Source organism: Saimiri boliviensis, chromosome 10, assembly GCF_048565385.1.
Source record: "Saimiri boliviensis isolate mSaiBol1 chromosome 10, mSaiBol1.pri, whole genome shotgun sequence".
Classification (NCBI taxonomy): domain Eukaryota; kingdom Metazoa; phylum Chordata; class Mammalia; order Primates; family Cebidae; genus Saimiri; species Saimiri boliviensis.
Window position 1 is genome coordinate 114,628,367 of NC_133458.1, and position 16,557 is coordinate 114,644,923.

The following is a 16,557-nucleotide window of genomic DNA, read 5'->3' on the forward strand; positions in this document are numbered from 1 at the left end:
CATTGCAAATAGCTTAGGTATCTAGGCAAAAACTTTCCACAAGCACAGAGCAAAGCCATCACAGAGAGTTTCCACTAGGGCAGTGCCTAGCGGAGCCATAGACGTGGTTTCACCTTTGAGACCACAGAACTGTAGAGCTAGCAGCATGCAGTGTTGTGCTGGGAGAGATAAAGGCACAAGACTCCAGTTCATGAAAGCTGAAGTGTGAGCTGAGCCCAGCAAAGTCATGGGAACAGGGCTGCTCAAGACCTTGCGGTCCCAGTGTATTTAGGATTTGGAACATGCAGTCAGTGGAGATTATTCTCCAGCCTTAAGACTTAATGTTTTTTTCTCTGGTGGGTTTTGGACTTAGTTGGGATGATTTACTCCTCTTTTCTTGCTTATTTCTTTTATTTTTGGAATGGGAATGCCCATCCTATGCTTATGCCACCATTTTATTTTGGAAGCATATGACTTGTTTGGATTTCATAGGCTCACAACTGGAGGAAATTTGCCTTAGGGTAAGTCATGTCTTCAGTCTCACCCATATTGGATTTAGATAAAACTTTGGACTTTGAACTTCTCAGTCAGTGATAAAACAAGTTAAGATTTTGGGGGCTATTGGGATGGAATGAATGCATCCTGTATATGGGAAGAACATGAGTTTTGGAAGGCCAAAGGTGGAATGCTATGGTTTGAATGTTTATTGCCTCCGAAACTCATGCTGAGATTTAATAGATGTGGGGCTCCTTAAGAGGTGATGAAATCATGAAGGATCTGCCCTCATAAATGGGTTAATGCCATTATTTCAGGAGTGGATTTGTTATCATGAGACCAGGTTTGTTATACAAGTGAGTTCAGTCTGGTTCTTTCTCTCTGTCTGGATGCTGGCTTCTGCCTTTCACCATGGTATGACCCTTGCCAGATGCTAGTGCCATTCTCTTGGACTTACCAGCCTCCAGAACCATGGGAAATGCATTTCTTTTCTTCATAAATTACTCAGTTCTGTGGCATTCTGTTATACCAGCAGAAAACAGACCAAAAATCAATTACTATACTGTGTTACAGTTTGCAAACAATAGATGAAGATTCAAAGAAACATAATATGTGAAATTTATATTATAGCCTAGGAGCTTTGATAGGGACCAGAACGTATAGATACAAAAGGCTTACACATTGTCATTGCATGACAATGCACCATTGACAATGTTATTTAAGTGGTAGTAAAATAAAGAGTTCAAAAAATGAGAACAATATATGTGTGGATGAAAGCACTTACAGAAGCTTCATCAAAGAAATAGAATAGATAAATTTCCTTTCATATCCTTTTCTGGACTCCCATGATGTTATGTTTTTTATTCTGGAACTCTCAGAACAGTCATATATTGAATTTGTTCATTGTGTGTCTTCTGTCTTCTCTGACATCATCAGCTTCAGGAGAACAGAAGCTAGGACCACCGAGCTCTGTATCTCCAAAGCAAATAGCCCGGTGTCTGCTGCAGGGAAAATTTCTACAGAGACTAGTTGAAGAGAAAGTGACAATTACTTACGATGTCACTTTCTTATGGACACTGGGTAAAAGTGCCCACTATAATGATACAAAAGGAAAACAAAGCCAAGTGCAGTGGCTCACACCTGTGATTTCAGCACGTTGGGAGGCCGAGATGGGGTGGATCATTTGAGATCAGGAGTTTGAGACCAGCCTGACCAACATGGTAACTGCCCCTTGTCTCTACTAAAAATACAAAAAGAAATTAGCAGAATATGGTGGTGGGCACCTGTAGTCCCAGCTACTAGGGAGGTTGAGGCAGGAGAATCACTTGAACTTGGGAGGCAAAGATTGTAGTGAGCTGGGATCGTGCCACTGTACTCTAGCCTGGGTGACAGAGGGAGACTTCATCTCAGAAAAAAAATAAAAATAAAAATAAAAGGAAAACAAGACACCAAAGAATTTATTGTATTGGATAGTGTCAACAGATGAGGCACAGTCAGTTGTAGATCCCCAAGTGTGACTCAACATCATCTGAATTTTTTCACACTATACTAAAACCCAATTGATTTTGTCTCCTTCTGTAGTTGCAAAGGATAAGAATTTGACCTGTGTGCCCACTTAAAATCATTATTTAGTTTTATTTTCTCATTCACATTCTTAAAATGACTAAATTCAAAATAATTTAAAAGCCACATTAAAAACGAAATCAAAATCCTCAAGTTAATGCCTGTATCTCTTTCTTCATGGCCTAATTCATAACCTTTTTAGAGTCTGGAATTTACTCCAGGGCAATTCTGCAAAGATTGTACTTAATTGTAGTTTGAGATCATTATTCATGCTCATGAACTGCACTGAATTCACACATAAATTTTACTTGTCTAATTTTCTAATTACTGAGAAGAGGCAATGTGATGGCATCTTAATCTGGGAAAAACATCTCAAACACTTTTGCACACGTTTTGCATTTGGCATAACCTAAAACATATTTCCCCACACAACTTTTTCCCTTAACTCTTAAGCCCCTGAGTATTTCAAGGGAAACCCAATACTTTTTATCTGGATTCATTTACACTCTCATTTACTCATCAGCATGGTGTTTTGTAAGAGATATTTAATATTCTCCAAGAGCCCTTTTTTCTCTTGCACATTTCAAAGATTTTCCTGTAGGAAACACTATGTTCCAAGCCATAAATTGAGTCTGAATCTAGAAAACAGGAGTTGGGGGAAGCCATAAATTCCAAATGAATTCCAAGTGGCACTGATTTTAACTGCCCGTTATACGTATAATGTGGTTACCGAAATGAGAACTGAATGCACTGAGTGAAGAAGACCTTTTACATTTGGGGGCATTAACTTTGCACCAGTGCAGATGCTTAGGAAAGAGTAATGCGTATCTTCACTCTCACTATGTTGACTGAGGACAGCTTCTTTTTCAGGAAACAGGTGTCACAACTGACAAATCCTCTCTGGGAGTAATCAACTTTCCACAAAATGACTTTCTCCTACTGGAAGGCAAGGGCCAACGCCATGAGCAAGCTGCCTGTCATAGTGGCTGAGGGGTGTTCCCACTCAGGACCCACTAGGCAATACGATAGCAGCCCTAACCCTTCCCGCAGCCCATTCAGAATGAGTGAATTTCGTTTTATTGCAGATATTGAAAACCAGCTTCAGTGAGCTATTTTTAAAATAAATTTTTGGAAGGATACCAGAGCCTTCCTTAGAATTCAAGGAAAAATGGGAAATCCAGCTTCTTAAGACATACGACCAAGGGGACAGTGTCAAGGAAGCTGGGCAGGCACTCAGACAGTGCCTAACAGTACCAACCAGTGCACACTAATAATTCGCCAACTGACCACCCTCCCAACACTTTCCTTACTACCTAGCTCCCGGCCTGCTCTTTAGATTCTTCTTCTCTTCAAGAAGGAGTTTGTGGCCACACAATTTTCTTTAGTTTTAAAAATTACCTTAATTCCTATAATTGGTTATTTGTCTGCAGACAGTTGACCATATTACTTACAGATACTATTACATATACTATTGCTACATATATACATATGTAGTATACAATACTATATATACTATTACTTACAGATATCACATTAAAAACTTACTCTTATATAATTGTTCATGGTGCTCATGGTATCTTGTGAGCCACCTGATTTTTTTTTTTTTTTTTTTTAAGTTATCAGTTCCTATAACTGACTCACCCTGGTCATGAAGGATGAGTCTCTGTGTACTATAGTAAGAGTCCAAATATTCCAACCTGAATGCTTATAATTGCTGGATGTGTGTATGAGTGTGTGTGTGTATGTGTATGACAAACACATCTCAATATCTAAGAAACCTGGCTCAAAACAGATAAGATAGTTTCTGTCTTTAAAACATGTATTTATTTATAGACAGGGTCTCACTCTGTCACCTAGGATGGACTGCCGTGGTGGGATCATAGTTCACTGCAGCTTTGAACTCTTGGGCTCAAACGATCCACCCAGTTCAGCCTCTCTAGTAGCTAGGACCACACAGGCATTTGCCAGCATGCTTGTTTCTTTGTAGAGATGGGGTCTCATTATGCTGCGCAGGCTGGCTTTTTAAAAATACTTTAATTTCTAAATAAAAAACACTTTTAAAAGTAACTATCTAGTTAATACATATCCCCAAATACATGCATGTGAAACTAACATTATTACATAATACAAATTATTACATTATTAATACATATTATATAATACATTATTACATAATACATAAACACATATCCCCAAATACATGCATGTGAAACTAACATTATTATTACATAATACATATTACATTATTAATACATATTATATAATATATTATTACATAATACATAAATACATAATTATTACATTATTAATTAATACATTATTACATAATACATAAAGTCATAAGTTTACCTTTACAAAAATTAATGGGGTATTTTCAAAAATTGTGGATAGAAAGTCAATCTATTTTGAACTATTTAAATCCATGCATTTTAAATTTGGCAAATTTCTGCTGGAATTCCTAGGTGGCCAAATGATGCTTAAGGCGAGGTAAAACTTACTCTTTGCAACCCAGACCTTGTAAAAATCTTATCCTACTTCTAAGAAGCAGATCTATTCAAGAACTGCAAATCAAATGGAGTCTTATTAAAGGCAGATCCCCCGGCCATGCTATTTATTGGCATACTAGCCAACATGAATCCAAAGTGCTGATTTTCAGGAGTCGTCATGTCCACATTCTTGAAGTTGAAACATCCTTGTAGAAAAGAAAGTCACTAGTATGTTCTTTCTCTTTTCTCTGATTTTACTGCGTCAAAAGGAAAACCTCTCAACAGAGCTTGTTTTAATCATCTGCCAAACACATGGGCTGAAGTTTTTCCTCCAAGGGGAGGAGGAGGTCTCACAGCCAGTCCAGGGGAGTAACATTACCCACAAGGAGCAAACAATACCCTTTCAGCAAGCACCTTCTTCTCAGGTATACACAGGCTCAAAAATTTTGACAACAGTAGAGAAATGCACAATTGGTAGAAGTCATTGGGCAACATAGTATCTCATCTATTCTCAGTATGGTGCCACACATTCCCACAATTTAACATAGGTCTCGAAGAAATCAGGTTGTGGTCAAATAAGAATTTGAATTTAAAATGAATTAAAATGTGTTTCTTACCAGTGATGGTTTTTTGCCTAGAAGCTTTAAAAGGATTGTGGTTTGAAAATGCTTACGATCATAAAACAATAAAGCGAAGGAGTCTTTAGAGATACATCAGCACTGCACCCTGGTTTAACAGATCAGGGAACTAGAGAATTGAGTTTCCCAAATGGCATAATTGTTGTGTGGCAGATTTCAGGCTACAGATGGATTTTATACTTTCCAGTGATTTTCTCCAGTTTATTTGGAATTAAAGTGTGAATTCTGATTTGAGGATTTATAAAAGCCAGTGAGCGACTCCACCATTGATGCTGTCTATGTATTTTTTGTGTACTGAGATTTCATGGAGGTCATGAGGAAGTGGAAGATAATTTCTGTCCTAAATAATGTGTGAATTAAATCACAATAAAAAGATCCATTGCCCGCAGCGTGACTCTAGATAATGCTTTGCATTAAATGGTATGAAAAAATTTATTTAATGTTTTATGCTTACTTCTATTTGAATGCAAATTAGTTAAATATGTGTACAACTAACGTTGGAAGAAGGAAGTTATTTTTTCAGGTTCAGTTTCCTTACCTGTATTATTGGGAAAATAATTGCTACTTCTGATAAGGAAGTTTAATGAGATAGCTTGTTCATGGAATCTAGAACTGTGCCAGACACTTAGTGCGTATTTTGTGAATGTTGATTTCCTTCAGGAATATTAAAATCCTTCTAACTTCTGTGACTTCAGGTCCATTTGAATGAGATAGGACATAAATTGACGTGCACAAAAATAGCCTAGAAATAAACTTGAGGACAGTGGTTGCGAAGAGGCATTCAGTTCTTACTTGTCTTTATCCTTCTCACATAATCACACGTATTCAGATCCCCAGCCCATTATGTGCCAGCCCTTTATGAGGCTGGCTCTCGGCTTCATTGGATAAAGACATTCATCCCATGTTCTTCAGTTCTTCCTTCAAACACCCACTGTCCTGGGTTGAATTGTATCTTCTCAAATTCATGTCCACTTGTAAATGTGATCTTATTTGAAAATGGAGTCTTTGCAGATGTCATCAAGTTAAGGTGAGGTCATATTCAATTTGCCTGGGCCATATATTCATCATAATTCTTGTCTTCCTAAGAAGGGAGAATAGAGATACAGAGGAAAGACAGCTATGGAAGACAAAGGCAGAGATTTGGATTATGCTGCCACAAGCTAAGAAGTGCCAAGGATTGCTGGCAACCACCAGAAGAGGCAAGGAAGGATTCTCTTTGAGAAGTTTCAGAGAGAGCAGACATCTAGTCCTCAGAACTCTTGTTTTAGGCTATGCCTAAATTTTGTGATGATGTGTTACAGAACCCCCTGCATACAAATACACCTTCATAGAGGAAGGTCATGGAGTTTGTCAACAACTAGGTAGCCCATCCTCTGTACCATACCAGGTAGACAGAAATTCCCTTAGTAACCATCATTCTAGCCTAAATATAGCACCTGGATTTCTGTAATCTACACCATCCCTGGTATTCTCTTTAGAGAAAGAATGTTGAAAAGTGAGGTCACCTCTAACATCCTTTCCAAGGAGTCCAGGCTTATCTTCTCCCTTTGAACGTCACCACTCAGGCTCTCTCTGGGCTCAGACAAGTTCCTGGTCCTAATGAAGCAGAGAACTGCAAAATCCAGAAGACCCTGGAGAAATATCATTAGTGAGCAATTCATGGCAACTGGGAATTCAGGCAGGAAAATGGTTATGGTTAATTGACCTTGTGGATATTAAAATGGGTTTTAGGATTTGGGACTTCCCTATTTGAACTTCCCCATTGACTCCATCCTAGAGTGCATGTGCATAAGACATGCTGTGAGAAGTGGTTTCTATTCACTGGAGTGCATTTCACCCCCACAGGATTTTTCAGTTAATGTTGGACTAAATATGGATGTTTGGACTTAGGTAAGTGTGTCATATTTGGCTTCATTTGTAGTGTTAACTTTGGAATGCAAAGGGCAGTATATCAAAATATAAAATCAACCTCTTCAAGGTGTTTTTGTGGATTCTCTCATACTGCAAAAGAACAACCATTTGCAAAAGAACAACCATTCCTTCTAGGGAATTGAACTAAATTCTAATCTGGACATTAAAACTAGAATGCTAAAAATAAAAATGTGAATTAAAAACCCTTGTTATTACATTGATTTGTAAAAACGTTGTTACTAGCAGTTGATTAGGACTTGAAGCCTTCCTCCAGAAAAAAAAGGACTTGATTGTGAGGCCTATGTATCATTCCAAACCTCAATGTCATGTATTTGTAGTATTAAAAACTCTTTCAATGAAAACAAAAGAAAAATATTTTTTTTTTTTCAGAATTTACTAAAAGTAAAAGGAGCATTCATATATAAATACATAAATATTAATTGGTATCTTTTATTGGGTCTTTCCATTCCAAATTTCACTCCATTGATAGACTGTTGCAACAATCTTCAAATGGAGTCTCTTTCTTCATCCAAACTGTCTTTTCAACCAACAAATCTATGTATAGCTAATGGAAAATTCAAAATTATACAAAGCAAGACTTTGATGTTTGAAAATTCATGTTTCTTGCCAGGCGCGGTGGCTCAAGCCTGTAATCCCAGCACTTTGGGAGGCCGAGGCGGGTGGATCACGAGGTCAAGAGATCGAGACCATATGGTCAACATGGTGAAACCCCGTCTCTACTACAAATACAAAAAAAAAAATTAGCTGGGCATGGTGGCGCGTGCCTGTAATCCCAGCTACTCAGGAGGCTGAGGCAGGAGAATTGCCTGAACCCAGGAGGCGGAGGTTGCGGTGAGCCGAGATCGCGCCATTGCACTCCAGCCTGGGTAACAAGAGCGAAACTCCGTCTCAAAAAAACAAACAAACAACAACAAAAAAAAAAACAACAAAAAAGAAAATTCATGTTTCTTTAAAGGACAAACATTCATATACACATACACAGACAAACACACACAAATTTAGGACAACATGTATAAGGACTGTGGATATAAAGAAAAATAATCAATTAATTTTTCATGACAGGGTTAAATCAGTCTTCAAGGACAAATGAGGAGATATTTGGCTGGTCTTAGAAAATGAGCAGGAGAGAGAGAGAGAGAGAGAGAGAGAGAGAGAGAGAGAGAAGAGGGTAATTAGGGGTCTTAAACTCAACTGCTATTATGCAAGCACTGTTTTCAAACCAGATGACTGTCTGTAGCATGACTCTCTCCATGTCACTTGCTGTGTTACTCTTGGCCCTGCCTCCTCACTCATTGCTTCTAACTGAAGTTTTGACATCTTAGCTAGAATTTGAGGCCTTCCAGAATTATATTTCAATTTTATTTCTGTTAGTTTCCTACTCCATCCTCTACTCCACTGCACAGTATTTCTTTGGGAAGAGCTAGTGCGGTGCCATGAGCGTCTCCTGCCAGAAGGCGTGGGGGGTATGCATCATGATCCCAGTGATAGGCTTCTGTGGGGTGACTGGAGAGCTTGAAACATGTCCCCTACATTTGAGAGACATGGAGGAGTTGTGCTTGATGATGAGAACGTGAAATGATGACAGGGTGTAGAACCCTGTGATGGATCCTTCCTGTGATCCCAACATTTGTTGGGTCAAGGGGTGCTTGTTTCCCATGGAGCATGGTTCATTTCCTACAGAGACAAACAGACACATAGAAATAGAGAAAGATCAAGGTCAGGCATGTGGCCATCTTGGGTGCCACCCATAAGAAAGTGAAGAAACCCAGCAGTGAGAATCTGACGCTTATCATGAGATTCCTAAGGTTTTCCACTTGAAATAGGATATACCTTTCAGGCTCAAAGCAATAGCAAAAGTGGTTTTCGGTGACAGAAACTCCGGAGAATAAAGAAAAGACCTACAAGAGGAGGGGGCCTTATTTATCTGCCAGGCACAGGATGCAAAGTCAGCCCCGATCAGTACTTGTCCACGAAACTTTCATTTTCCCTGTCTATGCCATTCTCTGACCTGATCAGAAAATGCCTGGCAGGTATGGGGCAGTGGGGAGGGAAGCATCAGTAGGAGAAAGAAGAATCTACCACCTTTGCAGCTGTCAAGATGAGGGAGGGGAGACCTGAAACTGAATACAATTTGGTGTGTAGACTAAATCCTGGTATAGACATTTTGACTTCAGAATCAAGACTTTTAAAGTTATTACTTAATATCTATCACCTGTCTATTATGTAGGCTTGAGCAGAAAATGTTGGAGGCTACTGCAGTTTTTAAATAGCAACAGTAGAGGTGTATCTCCTTAAATAATTGTCATTGGAGAGAGAGATACATAATAACGATAAGTTGGCTTTTGATAATATAACAGTTGTCTCTGTTTAAATATCAGTGCCAGAACTAAAGATCCATTCATGACAAGCAGAAGGTGCCTAGAGAAGGTGGTGGGAAGCTGGAATGCCTGCTAAAGAGGAGCTTGAGCCATCTTGGATCCCCTGTGGAAGCAGGGATCTTGAGACAATGGGGAGTTTCTGGATTAATGGAGAAAGAGCTCAGGAACCAACAGCAAATTGTTTTCACCCAAAGATGGAGCCTGAGGGAGCACCCGTGGTATTCTCATTACCATTGCAAACATTAGCTAAGCCTTGACCTTCTTCCTGCTCCCCTTCCCCAACCCCAGGATGGGGAGGACTAATGAAGGAGTTTTTCCAAAACCTTAGAGTGAAAGCATTGTCTGAATTACACACTGACGATGCACTTTCAATAGTAGTTTTAAATCGGGCTCAGGTTAACACAATGAGGTAATGATTAACATACAAATGCATGGTTACCGAGTTCTGTGAAAAATCACCTGGATTTCTTCCTCTCTCACTCGTGCTCTCAATGGCAGCAATTATGACAGTCAACCCTCAAACTTCCTTCTTCACTCCTTACCTCCCACCCTCTCCAGAGAGTTACTTTGTTCTGATACCTTTCTCAGAATGATCTTATTTCCTGGCTCTGCTCTTTCAAAACACTCTTTTCTTCTGACTTAGAGTAGGGAGAAAGAAAAAGTAAGGGTTTTGTGGAGCCAAAAAGATGAGGATCTGAATCTACGCTTCCTGACTATAGAAAGGGAAGCATCAGGCATCAAAATGTGTGATGATTGCATGCCCATTGTGTTGGTACAAGACAGCCAGCCTGTGGAAGCAACAGAGTCATGATGTGGAGCTCTCTTCCTTGGAGAGCACACTGCAGTGGAAAGAGAGCAGGCTTTGGAAATGAACACACCCATGTTGGAATTCCAGCTCTGACAGCAGTTAGATACTGTACATTATTGCACTCAGCCATTCATTACCACAAGACAACTTCCTAAAGCACCTGCTGTGTGTGGATTCCTTGGAGGTCATTGATCCAGGAGACTACTGCTTCCCTCAAGCAACTCTTAGCATAGTGGGGGACATGGACATTGTGGCAAATAACTCGACTGCAGTGTGACTAGCACAAGGTTGGACACAGGTGGAGGTCTTCCTGTGACCCATATGTGTAAGGAACACCCTTCACTGAGGCAGAAGTAGAAGATGAATGTGGGCTCACTAGCTGCACATTGGGCTGGTGGAAGACATGCCAGGTGTGTGTTAATTCACGGAGGATAGGATGGCAGGGTGCATCTGAAGGAGTGTGAATTGTTCCATGTGAGCTAGCATGGGATGGTGATGGGAAAAGGTGGGAGGTGAAGATGGAGAGGGAGACAGAAGCAAGAGCATGAGATCTTGGGGACCTTATAAGCCAGGCTAAGGAGTTTTATCCTACATATAATGAGACATGATCAAATTTGTGTTTTAGAAATATTTATTTGAAGGCAAGACCTAAAGAAATCAAAGCCAGGAGAGAGAAGGTAGGATATCATTGCAACTGTTCAGGTGAAAGGAGATGAATTGTTGAGCTAAAGTGGGAATGGAGAGATGTCCTAAGTGAGTTCCTCAAAAAGCAGAGTGGGAGATGAAGATTTGAATGCAAGTAGTTTATGTGGCAGAGTACAGAAATAGGATAGTAAGTCAAGGAAGTGACAGAACGAAGGAAGCCAAGAGAGGATGCAAAAACGATCAGGAGACCACTGTGGAACTGCAGCCAAGTTCTGCTGGGACCCTGTATAGAAGGTACTAAGAGTTGTCCCATTCAAATAGGGGAATTGGGGGGCATTTATTCATCAACTCCCATCCACCATTGGTTGGGAACCTCTCTTAAGGGCATTGTCTCCCCAACAGTTTAGGCTCACTATTTGCATATGCAGAGTAGGCTTCTGAAGAGCATAGAAGTACTCAGAGAACTGTTAGTGCTTAAAGTCAGAAACCACTGACACATCCAGAATGATGAGCACCAAGAGGGGATACAGGCAGGGCACCAACAGTGCCTGCTGTAGGAGGCAGCTTACGGGGAAAAAGTAGACATCCTAAAAGAACAGAAGAATAATGTAAGCAGAGATGAAAGTTTTAAGAAGAAATAAAAAGAAATACTAGAGATTCAAAACCAATTCTATTTTGATAGAAATGAGGAATATTTTGTTAGGCTCATTAGTTGACTGAAAACAGCAGAGGAAAGAACCCTGAGCTTGAGAATATATCGATGGAAACCTCGAAAATGAACAACAAAGAGAAAAAAACTGAACATAAATAACAAAATATCTAAAAATTGTGGAACAACTATAAAAGGTATAAGATACATATAACGGGACTACCAGAAGGCGAAGAAAGGGAGAAAGGAATAGAAGCAATATTTAAAGTAAAACTCCTGAGAATTTCCCCAAATTAATGTGAGACACAGTTATAGACTGAATTGCGCCCCTCCCTGTAAATTCATACGTTGAAGGCCTAACTCCCATTGCATTTGGAAATAGAGCCTGCAAGGAGGTAAAACGAGTTAAACGAGGTTTCAGAGATGGGTCTGTAACCCAATAGGATTTATGTTTTTAGAAGGAGAGGAAGAAACACCAAAGACCTTAACCTTTTCTTTTTCTTTCTGCAGATGCACAGAGAAGAGGCCATATGAGGACATGGCAAGAAGGCGAGTGACTGCAAGGGAGAGAGGCCTCATCAGAAACCGACTCTGACAGCACCCTGACCTTGACACAGCTTCCAAAACTGTGAGAAAATAAATGTTCGTTGTTTAAGGCACCCATTCTGTGGTACTTTGTGACGGCAGCCTGAGCAGACTAAGACAGACACCAAAGCACGGATTCAGGAAACTCAGAGAACACCAGGCAGGATAGATGGGAACAAAAACAAAAACTAAACTAGGCGTGTTACAAACTGCCAAAATTCAAAGGTAAAGAAAAAATCTTAAAAGAAGCTTGAGGGAAAATACACTGTACTTTTCAGAAATCATGCAAGTAAGGAGAGAGTGGAATTAAATCTTGAAAGTGAAATATGCCTCCAACCTAGAATTCTATATCCTGTGAAATTATCCTTTAAAAGTGAAAGGGAGCCCAGGCATGGTGGCTTACACCTGTAATCCTAGCACTTTGGAAGGCCAAGGCAGGTGGATTACCTGAGGTCAGGAATTAGAGACCAGCCTGGCCAACATGGCGAAAACCTGTCTTTACCAAAAATACAAAAATTAGCTGGGCGTAGTAGCACATGCCTGTAGTCCCAGCTACTAGGAGGCTGAGGCAGGAGAATCAATTGAACTCAGGAGGCAGAGGTTGCAGTGAGCCGAGATCGTGTCACTGCACTCCAGCCTGGGTGACAGAGTGAGACTCTGTCTCAAAAAAAAAAAAAAAAAAAAAAAAAAAAAAGTAGAAGGGAAATGAAGACCTTCTCACACAAACCTTGAGAAAATTTTTGCCTTGCAAGAAATGTTAAATGAGCTTCCTCAGAGAGAAAAAAAGTGATATAGGTCAAAAACTTGACTCTACATAATTAATGAAAGAGTATTAGAGAAGAAATAAATGGAAGTAATTACAAATTTTAATTTTTGTTCTTAATTGGTCTGATAGCGGTTTGTTCAAAACTAGATATATGCTTGTTAGCATTGTGAAATGCTGTGTATTAGCATTGGGAAACAAATGACAGCAAAGATAGAAGGAATGAGAGGGAAGAATTAGCAATATTTTGTTCTTATATAGTATTCACACTAGCCATGAAGTGGTATAGTGTTATTTGAAAGTGGACTTGGATTCGTTGTAAATGTGTTGCAAACTCTAGGGAAGCCATTAAAAAAAGGTAAGAAAATGAAACATAATTGCTAGGCTAAGAAAGGAGGAAAAATAAAATTGTATAAAATGTTTAATTAAAACTACAAATGGCAGAAAAAGAATAAATGACAAAAACAGAGACAAAAGAAGCTGGACAATGAATCAAATACAGTAACAAATATGATAGATATTAATGCAAATATACTAATAATTACTTTAAATATTAATGATCTAAATGCCAATTAAAAGACAAGGATTGTTACAGTGGACCATAACGCAAAACCCAACTACATATTGTCCACAGAAATCCACTTTAAATTTAGAGATACATATAGATTAAAATTAAAGGTATGGAGAAAGATATGCCACCAGTATGCCATGCCAGTACTAAACAAAAGAAACCAGGAGTAACTATATCAATTTCAGATAGAGCAGACTCCTGAGTAAGAAAAATTATCTGAGATAAAGAAGGACATTCACAATGATAAAGCAGTCAATTCTTCAAGAATACGTAATCACCCTATGCATGTCCCCACTAGCAAGGCATCAAAATATGTGAGGCAAAAACGGGTAGAACTGCAAGAAGTAATGGATGACTTCACCATTATAGTTGGAGAGGTCAACACCTCTCTATTACGAACTAACAAATGCAGCAGGCAAAAAATAAGGATATAGTAGAACTCAATATCACCATCAACGAATAGAATTGACATCTGCAGACTGCTGCATCCAATAACAGCAGAATACACATTCTTCTTGAGATCACGTGAAATATTCACTACTATAAACCATATTCTGGGTCATAAAACACACCTTAACAAATTTAAAAGAATGGAAATTATACAATATATGATTTCAGAACTAAACTAGAAATCAATAAGTAAAAGACAGTCCAAAAATCCCCAGATACATGGAGATTAAAAAACACACTTCTAAAAAATGCATGAGTCCAACAAGAAATCTAAAGAAAAATTTAAAAACATTTTGATCTAAATGAAAAGGAATATACAACTTATCAAAATTTGTGGAATGCAGTGAAAGCAGTGCCTAGAGGCAACTTCACAGTATAGAATACATGCATTAGAAAAGACAAAAGATCTGAAATCAATTGTCCAAGCTTCTACCTTGGGAAACCAGAAAAAGAAGAGTGAATTAAATCCAAAATACACAGAAAAAGAGATAGAAAATCAATAGAGAAAATCAATGAAACGAAAAGCTGATTCTTTGAAAAGATCAATAAAATGGATAAACCTGAAGCCAGGCTAACTGAAAAAAGAAGAGAAAAGACACAAATTATTAATATCAAAAATGAAAGAGGAGGTGGATATCACTACAAATCTTCAAATCCTATGAACACCAAAAGGATGATAAAATATGAGCAGCTCTGCCTACAGATTTGATAATCTAGATGAAGTAAACCAATTCCCTTAAAGATACAATCTGCCAAAACTCACACAGGGAGAAACAGACAATCTGGATACGCCTAAAGATACGAAGCAGGCCAAGTGTGATGGCTCATGTTTATAATCCTAGCACTTTGAGAGACTGAGGTGGGAGGATCATTTGAGCCCAGGAATTTGAGACCAGCCTGGGTAACATAGAGATACCCTATCTCTACAAATAATTTTTAAATTTTAGCCAAACATTGTAGCTATAGTTCCAGCTACTCAGGAGGCAAGGATGGGAGGTCAAGGCTGCAGTGAACCATGATTGCACTACTGCACTCCAGCCTGGGTGACAAAGTGAGACTGTCTCAAAAAAAGAGAGAGCATATATGAATTAGTAATTAATAACTTTCTAATACCAGTAACACCTTAGATGAATTCACTGGTGAATTCTATCCAACATTTAAGAAACAAATTATATCAATTTTCTTCAATCTGTCTCAGAGTTCATAAGCAGAATTCTAACTCATTCTGAGGTCAGCATTGCCTTGATACCAAGACTGGACCAAAACATTGCAAGAAAAGAAAACTAGAAACCAATATGTCTCATGAATATAAATGCGAAATCCTCAACAATGTATTAGCTAATTGACTCCAATAATGTATAAAAATTATACATCAAAATAAGTGGGATATATCCCAGATATGAAAGGCTGATTCAACATTTTAAAATCAGTTACATAATTTATCACACCAATAGGTTAAAGAAGAAAAATAGCACAATCATATCAATAGATGCAGAAAAAATTTTGACAAAATTCATTATGAATTCATGACAAAAATTCCAGCTAACATAGTACTTAATGGTGAGAAACTCAGCCCTTTGTCACTAAGGTTAGGAAGTAGATAAGGAGGTCCCCTTTTACCACACCTTTTTAACATCATATTGGAAATCCTAGCTAATGCAATAAAACAAGAAAAATTGGTTAAAGGTATATATATTTAAAACTGTCTTTATTTGGAAATGATGTGATGTGTATGTAGAAAATCTGAAAAAAAAAATCAGAGAAAATACTCCTGGAATTAATAAGCAATTATAGCAAGGTTATAAGATATAAGATTAATATACAAAAGTCAATTACTTTCACATATGCCAGCCATAAACAAATGAAATACAAAATTAAAAATACGATGTTATTTACACTGGCACCCCCAAAATGAAATACTTAGGCACAACTCAAGCAAAATATACACAAAAACTGTATGAGAAACTACAAAACTGTGATGAATAAAATAAAAGAACTAAATAAATGGGGGGACAGTACATGTTAATGGATAGGAAGATTCAATATTGTCTAGATAACAGTTTCCCCCAACTTGATCTATAGATTCAGCACAATTCCAATGAAAATCTCAACTAGTTTTTTTGTGGATATTGACAAACTGATTCTATAGAGAGGCAAAGGGCCTAGAATAACAAAATCAGAGGATTGAAACTACCTGACTTTAAGACTTACTAAAAAGACATAGTAATCAAGACAGTGTGCTATTGTTAAAAGAATAGACAAATAGGTGAATGGAATAAAAAGGAATAGAATAGAGAGCCCAGAAGTGGACGTAAATATAGTAAAGTAGCCTTTGATGAAGGAGCTAAGGAAATAATGATGGAAAAATATTTTCTTTTTAACAAATCATGTTGGAACAACTGGACATCCACATGCAAAAATATGAATCTAGACACAGGCTTTTCTTACACTTTTCACAAAAATTATCTCAAAGTGAATCATATACCTAAATGAAAAACACAAAATTATGCAATACCTAGATATAACATAGGAGAAACCTTACGTGACTTTGGTTATAGCTATGACTTTTTAGATACAGTAATTTCCCCCTTACCTGAGGTTTCACTTTCTGTGGT

The 16,557-nt window shown here is 38.2% G+C and overlaps 1 protein-coding gene across 7 annotated transcripts in view; it reads right to left on the reverse strand.

Moving 5' to 3' along the window:
* Positions 1 to 4,387: 4,387 nt before the first annotated feature.
* The window catches only part of LOC104651814 (uncharacterized), a 154,312-nt gene continuing 142,142 nt past the window's right edge, over positions 4,388 to 16,557 (reverse strand). For all 7 annotated transcript variants that reach the window (XR_012512222.1, XR_012512223.1, XR_012512224.1 and 4 more), the window contains 2 exons: positions 6,667 to 6,792; positions 4,388 to 6,242 (listed from right to left, as the gene is read on the reverse strand). Coding sequence is in view for 2 of the 7 variants with exons in the window: in XM_074379786.1 (XP_074235887.1) it covers positions 6,723 to 6,792 (70 nt within the window). In the remaining 5 variants the exon portion in view is untranslated. The remainder of the gene's footprint in view (positions 6,243 to 6,666; positions 6,793 to 16,557) is intronic.